Source organism: Salmo salar, chromosome ssa01, assembly GCF_905237065.1.
Source record: "Salmo salar chromosome ssa01, Ssal_v3.1, whole genome shotgun sequence".
Lineage (NCBI taxonomy): Eukaryota > Metazoa > Chordata > Actinopteri > Salmoniformes > Salmonidae > Salmo > Salmo salar.
This window is the reverse complement of record NC_059442.1, coordinates 72,970,182-72,986,430: the sequence shown is the minus strand read 5'-3', so window position 1 is coordinate 72,986,430 and position 16,249 is coordinate 72,970,182. Positions and strand designations below refer to the sequence as shown.

Genomic DNA, 16,249 nt, shown 5'->3' with positions numbered 1-16,249 from the left:
CTCCAGCATGACAATGCCACCAGCCATACTGCTCGTTCTGTGCGTGATTTCCTGCAAGACAGGAATCTCAGTGTTCTGCCATGGCCAGCGAAGAGCCCGGATCTCAATCCCATTGAGCATGTCTGGGACCTGTTGGATCGGAGGGTGAGGGCTAGGGCCATTCCCCGCATAAATGTCCGGGAACTCGCAGGTGCCTTTGTGGAAGAGTGGGGTAACATCTCACAGCAAGAACGGTGCAGTCCATGAGGAGGAGATGCACTGCAGTACTTAATGTACCCCCCTTTGTTCAGTGACACATTATCCCATTTCTGTTGGTCATATGTCTGTGGAACTTGTTCAGTTTATGTCTCAGTTGTTGAATCTTGTTATGTTCATATAAATATTTACACATGTTAAGTTTGCTGAAAATGAATGCAATTGACAGTGAGAGGACGTTTCTTTTTTTGCTGAGTTTATATCTAACCTATCATATGAATATTCTTTGCTCACTCAAATAGGATTCCCTCAAGATTGCTCTGATGTCCAAAATATTTCAAATCTAAATTTTTATGTCAGGAAACTTTAACGTTGCATATACACTTCATTGCCAAAAGTATGTGGACACCTGCTCGTCGAACATCTCATTCCAAAATCATGGGCCTTAATATGGAGTTGGTCCCCCCTTTGCTGCTATAACAGCCTCCACTCTTATGGGAAGGCTTTCCACTTGATGTTAGAGCATTGCTGCAGGGACTTGTTTCCATTCAGCCACAAGAACATCAGTGAGGTTGGGCACTGATGTTGGGCGATTAGCCTGGCTCGCCTTTCGGCATTCCAATTCATCCCAAAGGTGTTCGATGGGGTTGAGGTCTGGGCTCTGTGCAGGCCAGTCAAGTTCTTCCACACTGATATCGACAAACCATTTCTGTATGGACCTCGCTTTGTGCACGGGGGCATTATCATGCTGAAACAGGAAAGGTCCTTCCCCTTCGATGCATGCTCATCAACAGCATCATCCCTAGACCCACTCCAATTTGCATACCGCCCCAACGGATCCACAGATGACACAATCTCAATCGCACTCCACACCTTCCTTTCCCACCTGGACAAAAGGAACACCTATGTGAGAATGCTGTTCATTGACTACAGTTCAGCGTTCAACACCATAATGCCCACAAAGCTCATTACTAAGCTAAGGACCCTGGGACTAAACACCTCCCTCTGCAACTGGATCCTGGACTTCCTGACGGGCCGCCCCCAAGTGGTAAGGGTAGGCAACAACACGTCTGCCACGCTGATCCTCAACACTGGACCCTTCAGGGGTGCATGCTTAGTCCCCTCCTGTACTCCCTGTTCACCCACGACTGAATGGCCAAATACGACTACAACACCATCATTAAGTTTGTTGACGACACAACACCGACAACGATGAGACAGCCTATAGGGAGGAGGTTAGAGACCTGGTAGTGTGGTGCCAGGATAACAACCTCTCCTTCAATGTTTGCAAGACAAAGGAGCTGATTGTGGACTACAGGAAAAGCCAGCCAAACAGGCCCCCATTAACATCGATGGGGCTGTAGTGGAGAGTGCTACTCGCTGTTTATTATCTATGCATAGTCACTTTATCCCTACCCACATGTACAAATGACCTCGATTAACCTGTACCCTCGCACATTGACTCAGTACCGGTACCCCCTGTATATAGCCTCATTATTGTTATTTTATTGTGTTACTTTTTATTATTTTATTATTTTTTCTTGAACTGCATTGTTGGTTAAGGGCTTGAAAGTAAGCATTTCACAGTACACCTGTTGTATTCGGCGCATGTGACAAATAAAGTTTGATTTGATCTTCAATATCTACCCATTGTTCCTCTTTAATCCATTTAACTATATGTCACAAGTAAAAGCCTTGGGTGGCGAGTTGATACGATTCCACGTCTGGTAGGTTAAAACCATCTGCAGACTTAGGAAGATTGTTTTGGTTTTTTCTACATTAATTTTATATCCTGAGATTTTTGAGTATTCTGAAAATAGTTTTAGCAAGGAGGGGATTGTTTTCAATATTGGTCAGGTATATCAGGAGATCATCTGCAAATACATTTAGATTATATTCCTGTTAACCAATAGTGATACCTGTTACATTTGGGGGGCCCTAGTGAGATTTGGTTGGGGCCCCCCCACACCCACCAACTTCGTGGGGAAAACATTTTAGTGGCCCCACTCTTGACAACAGAGATAAAAATAAAGTAAAAAGTGTGCCATGGGGTCTACTGAAAATGCAGTTTTAAATCAAGTTTTATGCAGTTATACACATTTTGCAATGGAGCAGAGAGAACATTTCACAATTTTATAACACATTTCATGCAATTCCACTCTTTTTGCCTTGGGGCAGAGAGACATTGTTTCCTTTTTAAAACAAATTTCCTTTGATTTTAAAGCAAAGTCAATTCTTGAATAGGATGTACTCTTATTTATCAGGATGCCTACAGCTCTGCTGTTACTAAAGTAGGTGGCAGCAAAGGCCTCTCCAACCCAGCTTTTCTTTAAATATTCAATTTCTCCTATTTTGAAATGTAACTCTTGTAGGAAAAGCACATATGCTGACAATCTCTTTAAGTGTTCAAGAACCATATGCTTTTTTTTCGTCATGGAGCCTGTGTACATTTCATGCAATAAGTTGGATTTTGTTGGTCTTTACTTAAAAAATTTAAGTTAACCTTGTCTGTTCCATCTATCATTGAAGAACTAGATAAAACATTTTAGCAAGCATGTCATATGAGGGCGGTGGGCATTTCATGGAATGGAAGAGTCATAGTATGAATACAGTACATATTTACTGTATACAGTGGCCACATCTCAAATGATATCTAACCTATATGTAAACAGAGTGCCTGACTTGTGCCTGACCTTTTATTCCAAGCGCTAAAGGTCCCGACGCTTCTGCACATGTGCGGATCACGTTCTGCGCATGTGTTTATTCTCAACTTTATGCACAGTCTCTGCTCTACTCCTAGAGAACAGGCTACTCTGGCGGATGGTGCTCATTTAATAACGTTTGATCAATGCTGAATCAATGTCTGCATGATCACATCGTTTTCTACGTAACAGAACCCAATATATTAGCATAGTACAAAGTTACTGTAAGACAAAAACACCACTACTCATGTTGCCAAAACTCAACAGCATGCAACACTAGGCAAAATACACAGGTAGGCTTTTCACCTGTAAAACTAGAAGAATTATCATTCACAACTGACAGTGAGAAATGTGAAGGGAAGGAGACCACAAATGTGTGCGTAAAGGTAAAGAAACACATGCGCAGAATGTGATCGGCACATGCGCAGAAGCTTCAGGACCTTTAGTGCTGGGAAAGAAAGATCCAGAAAAGTTGGATTCGCACCCACTGCCATATGTACATTGTCCTGGATATCAAAACAGTACTATGATCATCATAACAACAACTTTTCCAACCCCAAGGTTCACTTATGGTGCTTGACCCTTCTGTCACTGTTGATTGATTAGTCTATCAGAGCTTGGTGTTTAGCCAGCAGCATACCACCCTGCATCCCACTACTGGCTTGCTTTTGAAGCTAAGCTGGGTTGGCCCTGGTCAGTCCCTGGATGGGAGACCAGATGGTGTTGGAGGGCCAGTAGGAGGCACTCTTTCCTCTGGTCTAAAATAAAATATCCCAAATGCCCCAGGGCAGTGATTGGGGACATTGCCCTGTGTAGGGTGCTGTCTTTTGGATGGGACGTTAAATGGGTGTCCTGACTCTCTGAGGTCATTAAAGATCCCATGTCACTTATTGTAGGGGTGTCCTGGTTAAATTCCCAATTTGGCCCTCAAACCATCATGGCTACCTAATCATCCCCAGCTTCCAATTGGCTCATTTCTCCCCTGTAACTATTCCCCAGGTTGTTGCTGCAAATTAGAACATGTTCTCAGTCAACTTACCGGGTAAAATAATGGATAAATAAATTAGTCCACTGAACTACAATTAAGAAAGAAAAAATATTATGAGAAATTCTGAAATACAGAATGAGAGAACATTTAAACAATTAAAGAAGTAGCAGCCTAAGGGAGAAAATGTGAAGATGCCAAGCTATATCAAAATAAAACACATGCTGCTTTTCATACACTGTGTATACGATAATGTTTAATGTATACGATAATGTTAGGTATTATCAACAGTAAAAAACTCTGAAACGTTTAACGGCAGCATACTGTAAATTATCGTGCATTGTGGGAAAATTGTTGTATTTCAAATGGTACTGTAATTCCACCCCACAGAATACAAAGTCGTACCATATCTATGGAGCGCCAACAACCTTTTGAATTGAATTTATTTTGGGTAACAGACATATACAACAAAGGGAACAATGTGGACCCAGAGGAAATCACTTGAAAGTATTAATTAAAATGTTTGTTTTCAAAGTGGTCCTCGATGGTTACCACTAGTAGGTGCATGGTATTGTTGTTAATGGCTATATTTGTTGCACCTTTTAGTGAGAATACTGTACCAATGTAACGCCTATGTGGTTATAGTGCCCTATCAATTTAAAATGTATAGGGGATAGATTAGAGTGGCAGACAGTCTTAAACCTTACATGGTTGAGCATTTTCCCTTGTCCTTTTGGTCTGTTTTGCCCTGTAGTCGCTGCCGGTTTGAAGTGCAAGTGATATAAAACACCAAATATGCATTAATATGCTGTAATGCATAAACGATTCATCAAGCAGCCAACCTGCTTGCATCAATCTCCTGTAATTACAGTAAAATACTGTGAAATACAAACCCATACCCTAAATAAATGTAATTCATTCATCCTTTAATTCATCATGACATTATATGAATGTCCTGTGCAACCTATCTTAAACATTTTATGAATGTCGACACAACTGAGCATATTTTGTGTTTTGGCAACCTATCTCTTGTAATGTACCCACACTGTTCCCACAACCTAACTAAATGTTCTGGGAACCTTTAAAGAACTCAGAAAGGCTGTTCTACCATCATTCATGAAACATAAAAGTAATGTTTATGCACCCCGATACAAATATTGTCTGAATGTCTTCATCTCATAAAGAAACGGACTATCCTACCGATCCTCGACTTCGGCGATGTCATTTACAAAATAGCTTCTAATACTCTACTCAGCAAACTGGAGGCATTCTATCACAGTTCCATCCGTTTTGTCACCAAAGTCCCTTATACCACCCACCACTGCGACCTGTATGCTCTAGTCGGCTGGCCCTCGCTACATATTCGTCGCCAGACACACTGGCTCCAGGTCATCTACAAGTCTATGCTAGGTAAAGCTCCGTCTTATCTCAGCTCACTGGTCACGATAACAACACCTACCCGTAGCACGCGCTCCAGCAGGTATATCTCACTGGTCATCCCCATAGCCAACACCTCTTTGGCCACCTTCCAGTTCTCTGCTGCCAATGACTGGAACGAATTGCAAAAATCACTGAAGCTGGAGACTTATATTTCCCTCACTAACTTTAAACATCAGCTATCTGAGCAGCTAACCGATCGCTGCAGCTGTACATAGTCCATCTGTAAATAGCACACCCAAACTACCTACCTCATCCCCATGTTGTTTTTACTTACTTTTCTGCTCTTTTGTACACCAGTATTTCTACTTGCACATCAACATCTGCTCATCTATCACTCCACTGTTAATTTGCTAAATTGTAATTACTTCGGTACTATGACCTATTTATTGCCTTACCTCCTCACGCCATTTGCACACACTGCTTATAGACGTTGTATTTTTTCTATTGTGTTATTGACTGTACGCTTGTTTATTCCATGTGTAACTCTGTGTTGTTGTTTATGACGCACTGCTTTGCTTTATCTTGGCCAGGTCGCAGTTGTAAATGAGAACTTGTTCTCAACTGGCCTTTTTGTGTTTTGGGAACCTATCTCTTGACATATCCCCAACAATGTTCCCACAACCTAAAGAATAATTCTTGGAACCTTTAAAGAACAGACTAAATGTGTTCTGGGAACATTCTTGTAACATCAGGTAAATGTTTTTTTTGCACCTTAAAGTTAACATTGTAGAATAATCCGCACAACTGGACAGTTCTTGTGTTTTTGGAAACATACAATGTTCCCGCCAGACTGTTCCCACAACCTAATGAAACATTCTGGGAAGATTTAAAGAACAGACACGATGTGTTCTGGGAACGTTTTTGTAACATCAGGCAAATGTTTTATACAAACTTTCCATAATCATCCATAGGTCTGGAGAGTTTTTGTGTTACTGGAACTTTAACAGAACCAATTTTGTTTTGAAAGGAAAACATTACTGGCACATGGTGTTATAACATTAACTGGAAACCTAATGAGAACTTTGGGGCGAATGTTCTGTGGTGGTTGTTACAGATGTTGTGCACAACATGTTAGTTAATGTTAGGAGAACATTCCAAAGATATTTCTTTCTTTTTTTATGAGAAAAAATATATTTTGTTATCAAAGCAATATTTGAATGTTTTTGGGATGTTATCACCCTAATGTTAGATAAAATCCTAACTAGAATTTATTAGGAACCTTAGATAATGTTCTGGGAATGTTCCCGGTTTGCTTGGATGGCGTCAGCGACTGCATAGCTATGACAGCACGCTTTACTCACCAGCAAAACCATCCATTTGAGTGACAGTTTTAAGTTTGTATATACCTTTGAGGGTCAAATACCATTAAAATGTAGACGAGAGACCTATTCCAAATGACTTTGCCATCTACAAAATGTATGAGTGGCCCTGTGCTATTTAAATCTCTGAGGTCTCACAGGTGATAATAGGTCAAAAAGAGCGCAGAATTGAGTTACCAACATGACAAGACTCACCACATCCCAAAGCAAACCATTATATCAGCATCAATATATTATGGTAGCCTACATTATTCCAAAAATAAGGAAAATCGTGTGGGCCTATGATGTAGAAGGCTACATTATAATTACCATGTTTATTGAAATGTAGGCCCAATTACAATGTATAAAACGTTTCAACAAGTATTTACAGTTGAGCAATGGGAGTGTCTTGGTGTTGATAGGCGCGTTGGCAGCGGGCCGCAACGCTAGTCTCGTTTCCCTCCGCTATTTCTAAATTCAATCTGAATAGGACAATATCCAAGCGGGAGAGCTGTGGGAAAGAGCCTACCCGGGAGTTTGAACGCCTCCACCGAAGCAGCCCGAGCTCTAAACTCAGGTTGTACTTGGTCTCGGTCTGTCTGTGCGTGGAGCTCTGTGGCCAGAGAGAGAGAGAAAGAGAGAGAGAGAGAGAGAGCGAGAGAGAGAGAGAGAGAGAGAGGGAGAATGAGGAAGAACTCTCAGTGCACCTTTTTGTCCTCCGATATGCAGATTTTCTGATAAAGCATCAGTTATCTGATCATCTCATACAGGTCGTGGAAAACTGCGAGTGTATGGGAATCTTTAACAATTTTTTCTTCACCTAGGTATCTCGCCTTGATCTCCTATATAACCCAAGACGAATGTGAGCTGTAATAGGCTAATTACTACTGACGGCTCTTGCGGCTCTCTATTGGCATTTTCACGTCTAGGCTAGGCTACAACAACTACTATTGCTGACTTATTCTGTCTGTGGATCTTGCCGTTGCGTCTTAGAAAAGGTATGATTATGTTACTATTGTTATCATTTACATATCAATATTGGGTATTTGTGTGGCACAATCTTCTTACAGCAAGTTTATTCCAGGCGATCACCCAATAGTCGATGGAGCGGCGGAGTGCTTACTTCGAAGATAGAATGTTGCCGCATGTCTTGGCTAGCCTATACTATTCCGCATAGGGTATTCTATTGTATACGGATCTACTGGGATTAGTAGACTATTCTGTCTAAAATCAAAACGGTAAAGCCTTGATGGAGACTTCTATTGAGACTATATTAGCTTTTGAGAATACCTCAATTTGTAGGTATTGGTTTTCCTTCTTGCGCTTCCTTGCTCGCCTGCCTGCAACAAGAAGACGTGGTCGTTTGCGCTAAACAGCATTGCCATGTTTCCAGATACCCATATGGAAGTGAAAGTTGTGTTAAACGTGCATTCACATAGCCTACACCCGCATAGATTGATTCATGTCGGCAATAGTTGGCTACATAAGGCAAATAAGAACCCATTTGCGCCACTCCATTGCGCAAAATGCATTCACGTAGCCTATGCTGCTTAATTGTGCAGGTTGTGCGGTTGCATTGTGGTGATGGGGATTTCTAATATGCGGATTCAATCTGTGGATTAGGAAATTGGTGTTTTCTATTGAATTTTCTGTAGGTCTAGTCATTAATATATAAAATGTAATAAATTGATGGTAACGTGTAAAACAATAGAAATCACACAACCGTCCATTTACAAGTAGCCTTTCTATTGTTAATCTAACAAGAATAGTAGGCGTTCAACCCGGTAAAGATGCACTAAAGGTGGTACAAAATTGTAGACTATACACGGCGTGACCATCCCTCCATCATGTATTTCTTATATACCCTAAACAGATTGATAAACCAGACCTAAATTATTAGTTATCATATTTAGCCAACTGTTTTATTAATTTTTTATTCAAGTTCATTTTAATATAGAGCTATGTAAAACAATAATTCATCACTGTGAAAATATGCCTATGGAAAAGATGGCTTAAACTTAAATGATATGGTAAAGTAGTCTATTATAATCTTGGAAAACAGAAAACAAAACGCCGCACATTGCTGCTCATTCTCCTGGGTAATTTTACTTATAACAACGTTTCGACCCTTAGGTCTTCATCAGGCATCCAGTCTATTATAATCTTGCCTAGATCTTTGCGTGTCTGCTTCTTTTCTGACTACATTGATGCTGAGTTGTCCAGCCCGGTGAGTAGTGTCGCATCACTCCCGCTTCACTGGATGCTTCCCTTACCCGCGGTGTCTCATCGCATTTAGCAGGCAATGCACACTCAAGATCTTCTCTCTCCCCTCTTATTTCAAAGGTCGGGGAACCGGTCATTATAGAGCAGGGATGGGCAACTAGAGGCAGATTTTTTTTAGGAACTCGGTCGGGGTCTCAATTTACTGTTGAGAGTTAGTTAGGATAGAAGAATAGACAAGATGCAATTTCGAAATGTGTTTGTGCATCAGCAGTTTTTCTTGTCACTCAATTAGCCCATGTCAGCTATTTTTTTAGATTAATAAATTAGTCCAGCTATATAAACTTGTAGTAATCATGGTCGAATTACCCACCTGGGGCCCCTATTGATTTTGTTAGTCAATCTCACTCAGATATCATATTAAATAAGGCAAACATTTCTCTCCACCCTATGGTAAAATGTGAAGAATTATAGGAAATTAGCTGTAAAACACCAATAAAAAATCTCTGCCCCATGGCAAAATGAGTAAAATTGCATGAAAGTTGTTAGAAATTGCAAAACGTTCTCTCAGTCCCATGGCAAAATGTGTAGAATTGCAGCAAACTTGCTTTAAAACTGCAACATTTATACACCCCATGGCAAAATGTGTAGATTTGCAGGAAATTAACGCAAACATACATTTTTTCTCTAAGCTGTTAAGAGGGCGGCCGCTAAAATGTTTTGCTCACAAGGTGGGGGACCCCCAAAATGCCCGCTTAGGGCCCCAAAAAGGCTAAGTCCCACTCTGACTGCATATGTTGGTATGGATGTGGATATGCAGACCCACAAGCCAGCCCCTCATGATGAGTCCACATTTCTTTGTGGCCTCCACCCCCATGAAAGTTGCCCATCCCTGTTATAGAGCCTTGTAAAAGATTCTGGATGCAATCAATCAGTCATAAACTGCAATGCATGTGACATATCTGCATAATGTTCCCTACAAAGCATATGAAATATGTGAAAAGTCATTATCCCTGCAGAGAATCAATAAAAAGGAATCTGCTGCTTCCTCCCTTCCCTCCAACCAAGAGGCAGACCCTATATGGTTGGTTCTCTTATAGGCATCACAGCTCCTCACCAGGGAAATTATCCACCAATATGCAATTGATATGAAATGTATACTATGGTCATATTATATCATTAACATGAATTACTACATGGTTTTAACACTATTATTACAATGAGAGCAAATTGTGTTAAATTTCCAGTCATTCCAACCCTTTCATTTCCCCCCTCTCTGCAGGTTTAGGAAGCAGAGGAAGTGAACCACTCCAGAATCATGGGACACTTTCAGATCTCCCCCATTCTCTCCCTTGGCCTTCGGTTCGTGGTTGTCGTAGCGATCCTGTTCCTCAAATTCCAACATGTGACGGCTATGTCCTCGGACGTGGACTTTGATCAGTTCGTGTCTCCTACTGCCAGCAGCAACATTACTGTGTGCACCACAGCAGGCACAGCATGCGAAAAAGGGGTGATTCTGCCTATCTGGGAACCTCAGAATCCCTCGTTCGGGGACAAAGTGGCACGGGCGACAGTCTACTTCGTGGCCCTGGTGTACATGTTCCTCGGAGTATCCATCATCGCTGACCGTTTCATGGCATCCATCGAGGTCATCACCTCTCAGGAGAAAGAGATCACTATTAAGAGACCCAACGGAGAGACCACCACCACCACCGTGCGGATCTGGAACGAGACCGTGTCCAACCTCACGCTTATGGCCCTGGGTTCTAGTGCCCCTGAGATCCTACTGTCCGTCATTGAGGTTTGTGGACACGGTTTTGATGCGGGAGCCTTGGGCCCCAGCACCATCGTGGGCAGTGCCGCCTTCAACATGTTTGTCATCATCGGCATCTGTGTGTGGGTGGTGCCCGACGGGGAGGTCCGTAAGGTCAAGCACCTGCGCGTCTTCTTCGTCACAGCCACCTGGAGCATCTTCGCCTACATCTGGCTCTACCTGATCCTGGCTGTCATCTCCCCTGGCATAGTGCAGGTATGGGAGGGCCTGCTCACCCTCTTCTTCTTCCCCATCTGCGTGTTGTTCGCCTGGGTTGCTGACCGACGCCTGCTCTTCTACAAGTACGTCTACAAGCGCTACCGTACCGGCAAGCAGCGGGGCATGATCATTGAGACCGAGGGCGACCGCCCGCTCCCGTCCAAAGTCGACATCGAGATGGATGGGAAGATGCTCAACTCTCACGCGGCGGACTTCCTGGACGGGCCTCTGGGGCTAGACCTGAACGTGAAGGACCTGGATGAGGAGGAGACCCGGCGCGACATGGCCAAGATCCTCAAGGAGCTGAAGCAGAAGCACCCAGATAAGGAGGTGGAGCAGCTGATTGAACTGGCCAACTACCAGGTATTGAGTTCGCAGCAGAAGAGCAGGGCCTTCTACCGCTGCCAGGCCACCAGGCTCATGACCGGCGCTGGGAACATCCTGAAGAAGCATGCAGCCGACCAGGCCCGCAAGGCCATCAGCTTGCACGAGGTCCGCTCTGATGTGGCTGATAACGACCCCGTCTCCAAGATCTACTTTGACCCCGGCTCCTACCAGTGCCTGGAGAACTGCGGCACAGTGGCAGTGAACGTGCTACGCCGAGGTGGCGACCTGGCCAAGACTGTGTCGGTGGAATTCCGTACGGAGGATGGATCAGCCAACGCGGGCTCGGACTACGAATTTACCGAAGGGGTGGTGGTGTTCAAGCCCGGAGAGACCCAGAAAGAGATCCGCGTGGGCATTATCGATGATGACATCTTTGAGGAGGACGAGAACTTCCTGATCCATCTGAGCAACGTCAAAGTGCTGCTGGCAGAGGGGGAGGAGGTAGAGAACCCAGAGACCAATCACGTGGAGGCGGTGGCCTGTCTCGGTCTGCCCGCTACAGCAACCGTGACCATCTTTGACGACGACCACGCCGGCATCTTCACGTTCGAGGAGCCGGTGGCGCACGTGAGTGAGAGCGTGGGCACCATGGAGGTGAAGGTGCTGCGTACATCGGGTGCACGTGGGGTCGTCATGGTGCCCTACAAGACTGTGGAGGGCACGGCACGCGGAGGTGGAGAGGACTTTGAAGATACTCACGGGGTCTTGGAGTTCCAGAATGATGAAATCTTGTAAGTTCATATTTTACTTGTGTACAATGAAGGTTCTTATAAGTTGTTATTTAGATTATATGTGGGGCTGACATTACACTGCTTATTAGCATACTATTATACTTTTTTTGGTATTTACATTTGAAGGAATACTTTCAGCCAAATTTAAAAAAAGTGAGTAGGTTATTGAAATATGTAGTATAATATATGAATCTGTATCAACCAATGCAGTTTATTGTCAGTATCTTTAGATATGCATGTGTAGTCTATGCTGATGCTGGGTTTTGTTTGTCTGTGAATGCATGTCTTGATGAGGATGATGTGGTGGATGCTGAGTGTGTTTGTGTCATGTCATGGTCGTGGTGCAGTGGACTGCTCCTGTGCCATTAGGAGACGTCCTCAACTCCCTTAGTTTCCGCTCTCCTCTTTGCTTCTTCTTTCATTCATTCATTCTTTCATTCATTCACTCATTTACTTATTGATGTCTTTATCGAATGTGTGATTTCTGCTGAGTTCTCAGCAACTTTCGATCGCACTCAGATTTATCCATGTTTGATCGCTGCTCATTCATTTCAGTGGCATGACTAGCCTGAACTCTTTAAGCTTGACTATTGCTGATGTGTATTGAATTGATTGCTTAGTAGACAATCTGAGTAGAAATGACTGACTTGACATTCTGGGTTAATGATCAGGCCAGGCTCAATACTGTTCTGGAAAAGAGCATTTCATATTTCTATACATTAAGGTTTGGCATGTGAATTATTTTTTTCAATGACAAGAACTACTTGTCTCTCTCTCTATTCCCCTCTGTCCCTTCCTGTCTCCCTCTGTCCCCATACTCACCCTCTTTGACATGCAGGGGACGAGTGAGACAGATGAATGAAAAGGGCTCGTTTTTAAACAGATTCAAAGCAGATGTTTAGGTTCAGCTTTCCAAGGCCCATTGCATAGTTTCCATAGTGTAGCTCTCACGGCACTGCTAAGTGGATTTTAATAACACTTGTCTAAATGAAATGATGGAGTGTCAGAGGCGAGGGGCCGGCGGTTCTGTAAGGCAGACCTTCTACTCCATCCTATAGGAACCTGTAGGACCCAGTAGACTACAGTCTAACCGCAGCTCTGGGAAAGGAGTGGAATGAATGGTGGAACTGGATTTTGAATTCATTCAAGTTTTTGGCCTGGAATGGAATGGTGTTAGCTGACTGTTGTATTTTTCCTTGCAAGGTGTAATTTGATTTAATATGGCAATATAATATACCATTAGATTAGATGAGTTTATTAGTCACATGCACAGGGTCGCAGATGTAATTGCAGAGTACAGGGAAATTCTTAAGCTCCGAGCTCCAACAGTGCAGGTCAAAATGAGAAGTGAATGTCCCAGAGGGAATGTCCATAAGGGAGCAGCAGGGGGTTAAATGAGAAGTGAATGTCCCAGAGGGAATGTCCATAAGGGGATCAGCAGGGGGAGAAATGAGAAGTGAATGTCCCAGAGGGAATTTCCATAAGGGAGCAGCTGGGGGTGAAATGAGAAGTGAATGTCCCAGAGGGAATGTCCATAAGGGAGCAGCAGGGGGTGAATGAGAAGTTAATGTCCCAGAGGGAATGTCGATTATGGGAGCAGCAGGGGGTGAAATGAGAAGTGAATGTCCCAGAGGGAATGTCCATAAGGGAACAGCAGGGGGTGAAATGAGAAGTGAATGTCCCAGAGGGAATGTCCATAAGGGAGCAGCAGGGGGTGAAATGAGAAGTGAATGTCCCTGAGGGAATGTCCATGAGGGAGCAGCAGGGGGTGAAATGAGAAGTGAATGTCCCTGAGGGAATGTCCATAAGGGAGCAGCGGGGTGATTGTCCCAGAGGGAATTTACATAAGGGAGCAGCAGGGGGTGAAATGAGAAGTGAATGTCCCAGAGGGAATGTCCATAAGGGAGCAGCAGGGGGTGAAATGAGAAGTGAATGTCCCAGAGGGAATTTACATAAGGGAGCAGCAGGGGGTGAATGAGAAGTTAATGTCCCAGAGGGAATTTCCATAAGGGAGCAGCAGGGGGTGAAATGAGAAGTGAATGTCCCAGAGGGAATGTCGATTATGGGAGCAGCAGGGGGAGAAATGAGAAGTGAATGAAACAATAATAAATATAATAATACATATTTACAGCTGTAACAATGATAATGTCCATAGTGGGAGAGGACAGGGGGTGCAGGTAGCTGCCTAGTGTTGGCTATTCAGCAGCCTGATGGTCTGGGGGTAGAAGCTATTGGCCTGTACAGTTTTTGCCATGATGCTCCAATACTGCCCGCGTTGGAGTGATGGAAGCAGAGAGAACAGGCTGAGGTCCTTGATGATCTTCTTGGCCTTCCTGTGACACCTGGTGTTGTAGGTGTCCTGGAGGGCAGGCAGTGAGCACCCAATGGTGCGTTCGGCTGAGCGTACCACCATCTGTAGAGCCTTGTGGTCATAGACATAGTGTCAATCTACCTCATTGGTTTCATTTCCACCAAAATTATACCAGTATCTACATATAAACCTTTTATTCAATATCTTGCCAAAGTATATTTCATGAATTTTATTCGAGCAATATTTGGACCTAAGTAATGTTAACCTCTGAGTGGGTAGGAGTCTGTATCACAGTTTCATTTTCAGATGACATGCAGGCTAAACCTCCTACCGCCAGAGAGCTGGAAGCACATGCGTTAAATGCCTCCCAACAGGCCCTTGAAAAGATAGATCCCAGAAGGGGAGAGGAAATTTTTACTCCGGAAAAATGAATTACAAAGTGGATGATCTAAATTTGAGTGCCCGGGGGCTGCCTCTACCCTAATTCAGCTGCAAACTCCCTCCTTCCTTTGTGTCACAGTCAAGCCAGGAGAGAAGTTTTAGCCCTCTCCTCTTTCACTAGGGCTTTTCTTCCCATCAGAAAGCAAAGTGTAATTTTTCTTCAGAATTGAATGTGAGGGCCTGAGTAGCCCTGCTTGGAGACATGGGCTAGAGCAGTGGCTGTGATTGCTGTTTGTTTGACCGGAGTACAGGTTGGGGAAATTACTGGAGAGTGGAAGATTGGGCAAATGATGGTGTTTTCAGCTCTCTGCTTTTGTCCTCTGTAGGAAGGATAGAGCAACTAATGTGAGGATGGACAGAAATAGCAAGACAAAAGAGAGAAATGGAGAGAATCTTTATCATTTAAAATGTACAGTTGCATTGTGGTATAGCAAAGCACATTTATGCACCGCCGTTTTCAGTCATTGAATTTCAGGCTGACGGTATGAGGAGCTGGATAGAGATCTTTATTAACAGAGGAATTTCAATTAGTGCAAGCTGCCATAGCCTCTTGCTATGCTATTCATTGGCCCCACCACACCATGACACTCCGCATCCTCCATCAGTCCCTCCCGTGTGAGTGATTGTCACATCCAAGCCGCCGTCCCTCTAGAGTTTAGTCATAAGTCGGTAATGAGGCTTTTGTGAGGTCCGTATCGCAGTCTCTCCTCTCTGACAGGCCTGTTGTACAGGAATACAGATTCATTTAATTAGCACGTATAATCAACAGCCAGCCATTTGGGAGATTTTCTTTCTGTCTGTTTTAGGGGCATGACGGTGGCAGTGGTGACACCAGTCACCAGTGCTGTTCTGTGGTTTGGTTCACAGATGACATGGCTAGTGTAGGTCCATTACATAGACATGTTCTTATGGATTACCCTGTCGCGTTATAAGGAACTATATCCTCAAGCCTTTAATAACCGAAAGTTGTGACTGTGTGTGGACATGATACATACAGAAGAGCTGATCTTGGATCTGTTGATCAGTTTTGGTCTCCATTCTCTATGTGAATTGTCTCTGGTCCCAGGCCTGTTTAGTTTCTATGACTGTGGCCATGGTATCTATGACACTGTGTAAAGTCGACCCCAGCTATGTGAGGACTGTCGCCCTTCAGGGGTATGAGATAAAGGCCTGTGTTTTATGCAGTAATTTGCTGGCTGGAATGGCCGGTGTGCTTGTTGACGTTTAGATGTGAACCTTTTATAACTGTCTTCCTCCCAGGGCTGTAAGAGGAGTAACAGGTGGACATAACTCCTGCCAAAGTAGTGATATTACCATGTGCTCAGTAACCGGAGAACACATGCCCTTCACACCCATGGAAACCTCTGCTAGAGGTGTGTGTGTTTGTGTCTGCGTAAATAAATACATGTACAATCTTTGTCTATGTTATAAGTCTTCCTATCTTTCTATGTGTTCATATCCTGTGTACAGTATACCTCTACATTCAGGAGTGTGAATGTGTGTATTC

At 43.6% G+C, this 16,249-nt stretch overlaps 1 protein-coding gene across 4 annotated transcripts in view; it reads left to right on the top strand.

Annotated features, from left to right (window-relative positions):
• Nucleotides 1-7,094: 7,094 nt before the first annotated feature.
• The window catches only part of LOC106608331 (sodium/calcium exchanger 1), a 181,798-nt gene continuing 172,643 nt past the window's right edge, over nucleotides 7,095-16,249 (top strand). For 2 of the 4 annotated variants that reach the window (XM_014206247.2, XM_014206223.2), the window contains exons 1-2: nucleotides 7,244-7,618; nucleotides 10,123-11,990. In XM_014206247.2, the coding sequence (XP_014061722.1) occupies nucleotides 10,159-11,990 (1,832 nt within the window). In that variant the 5' untranslated portion in view covers nucleotides 7,244-7,618; nucleotides 10,123-10,158. Of the gene's footprint in view, nucleotides 7,198-7,243; nucleotides 7,619-10,122; nucleotides 11,991-16,249 lie in introns of those variants that run through there. The other 2 variants (XM_014206231.2, XM_014206239.2) reach the window with 2 other exon arrangements.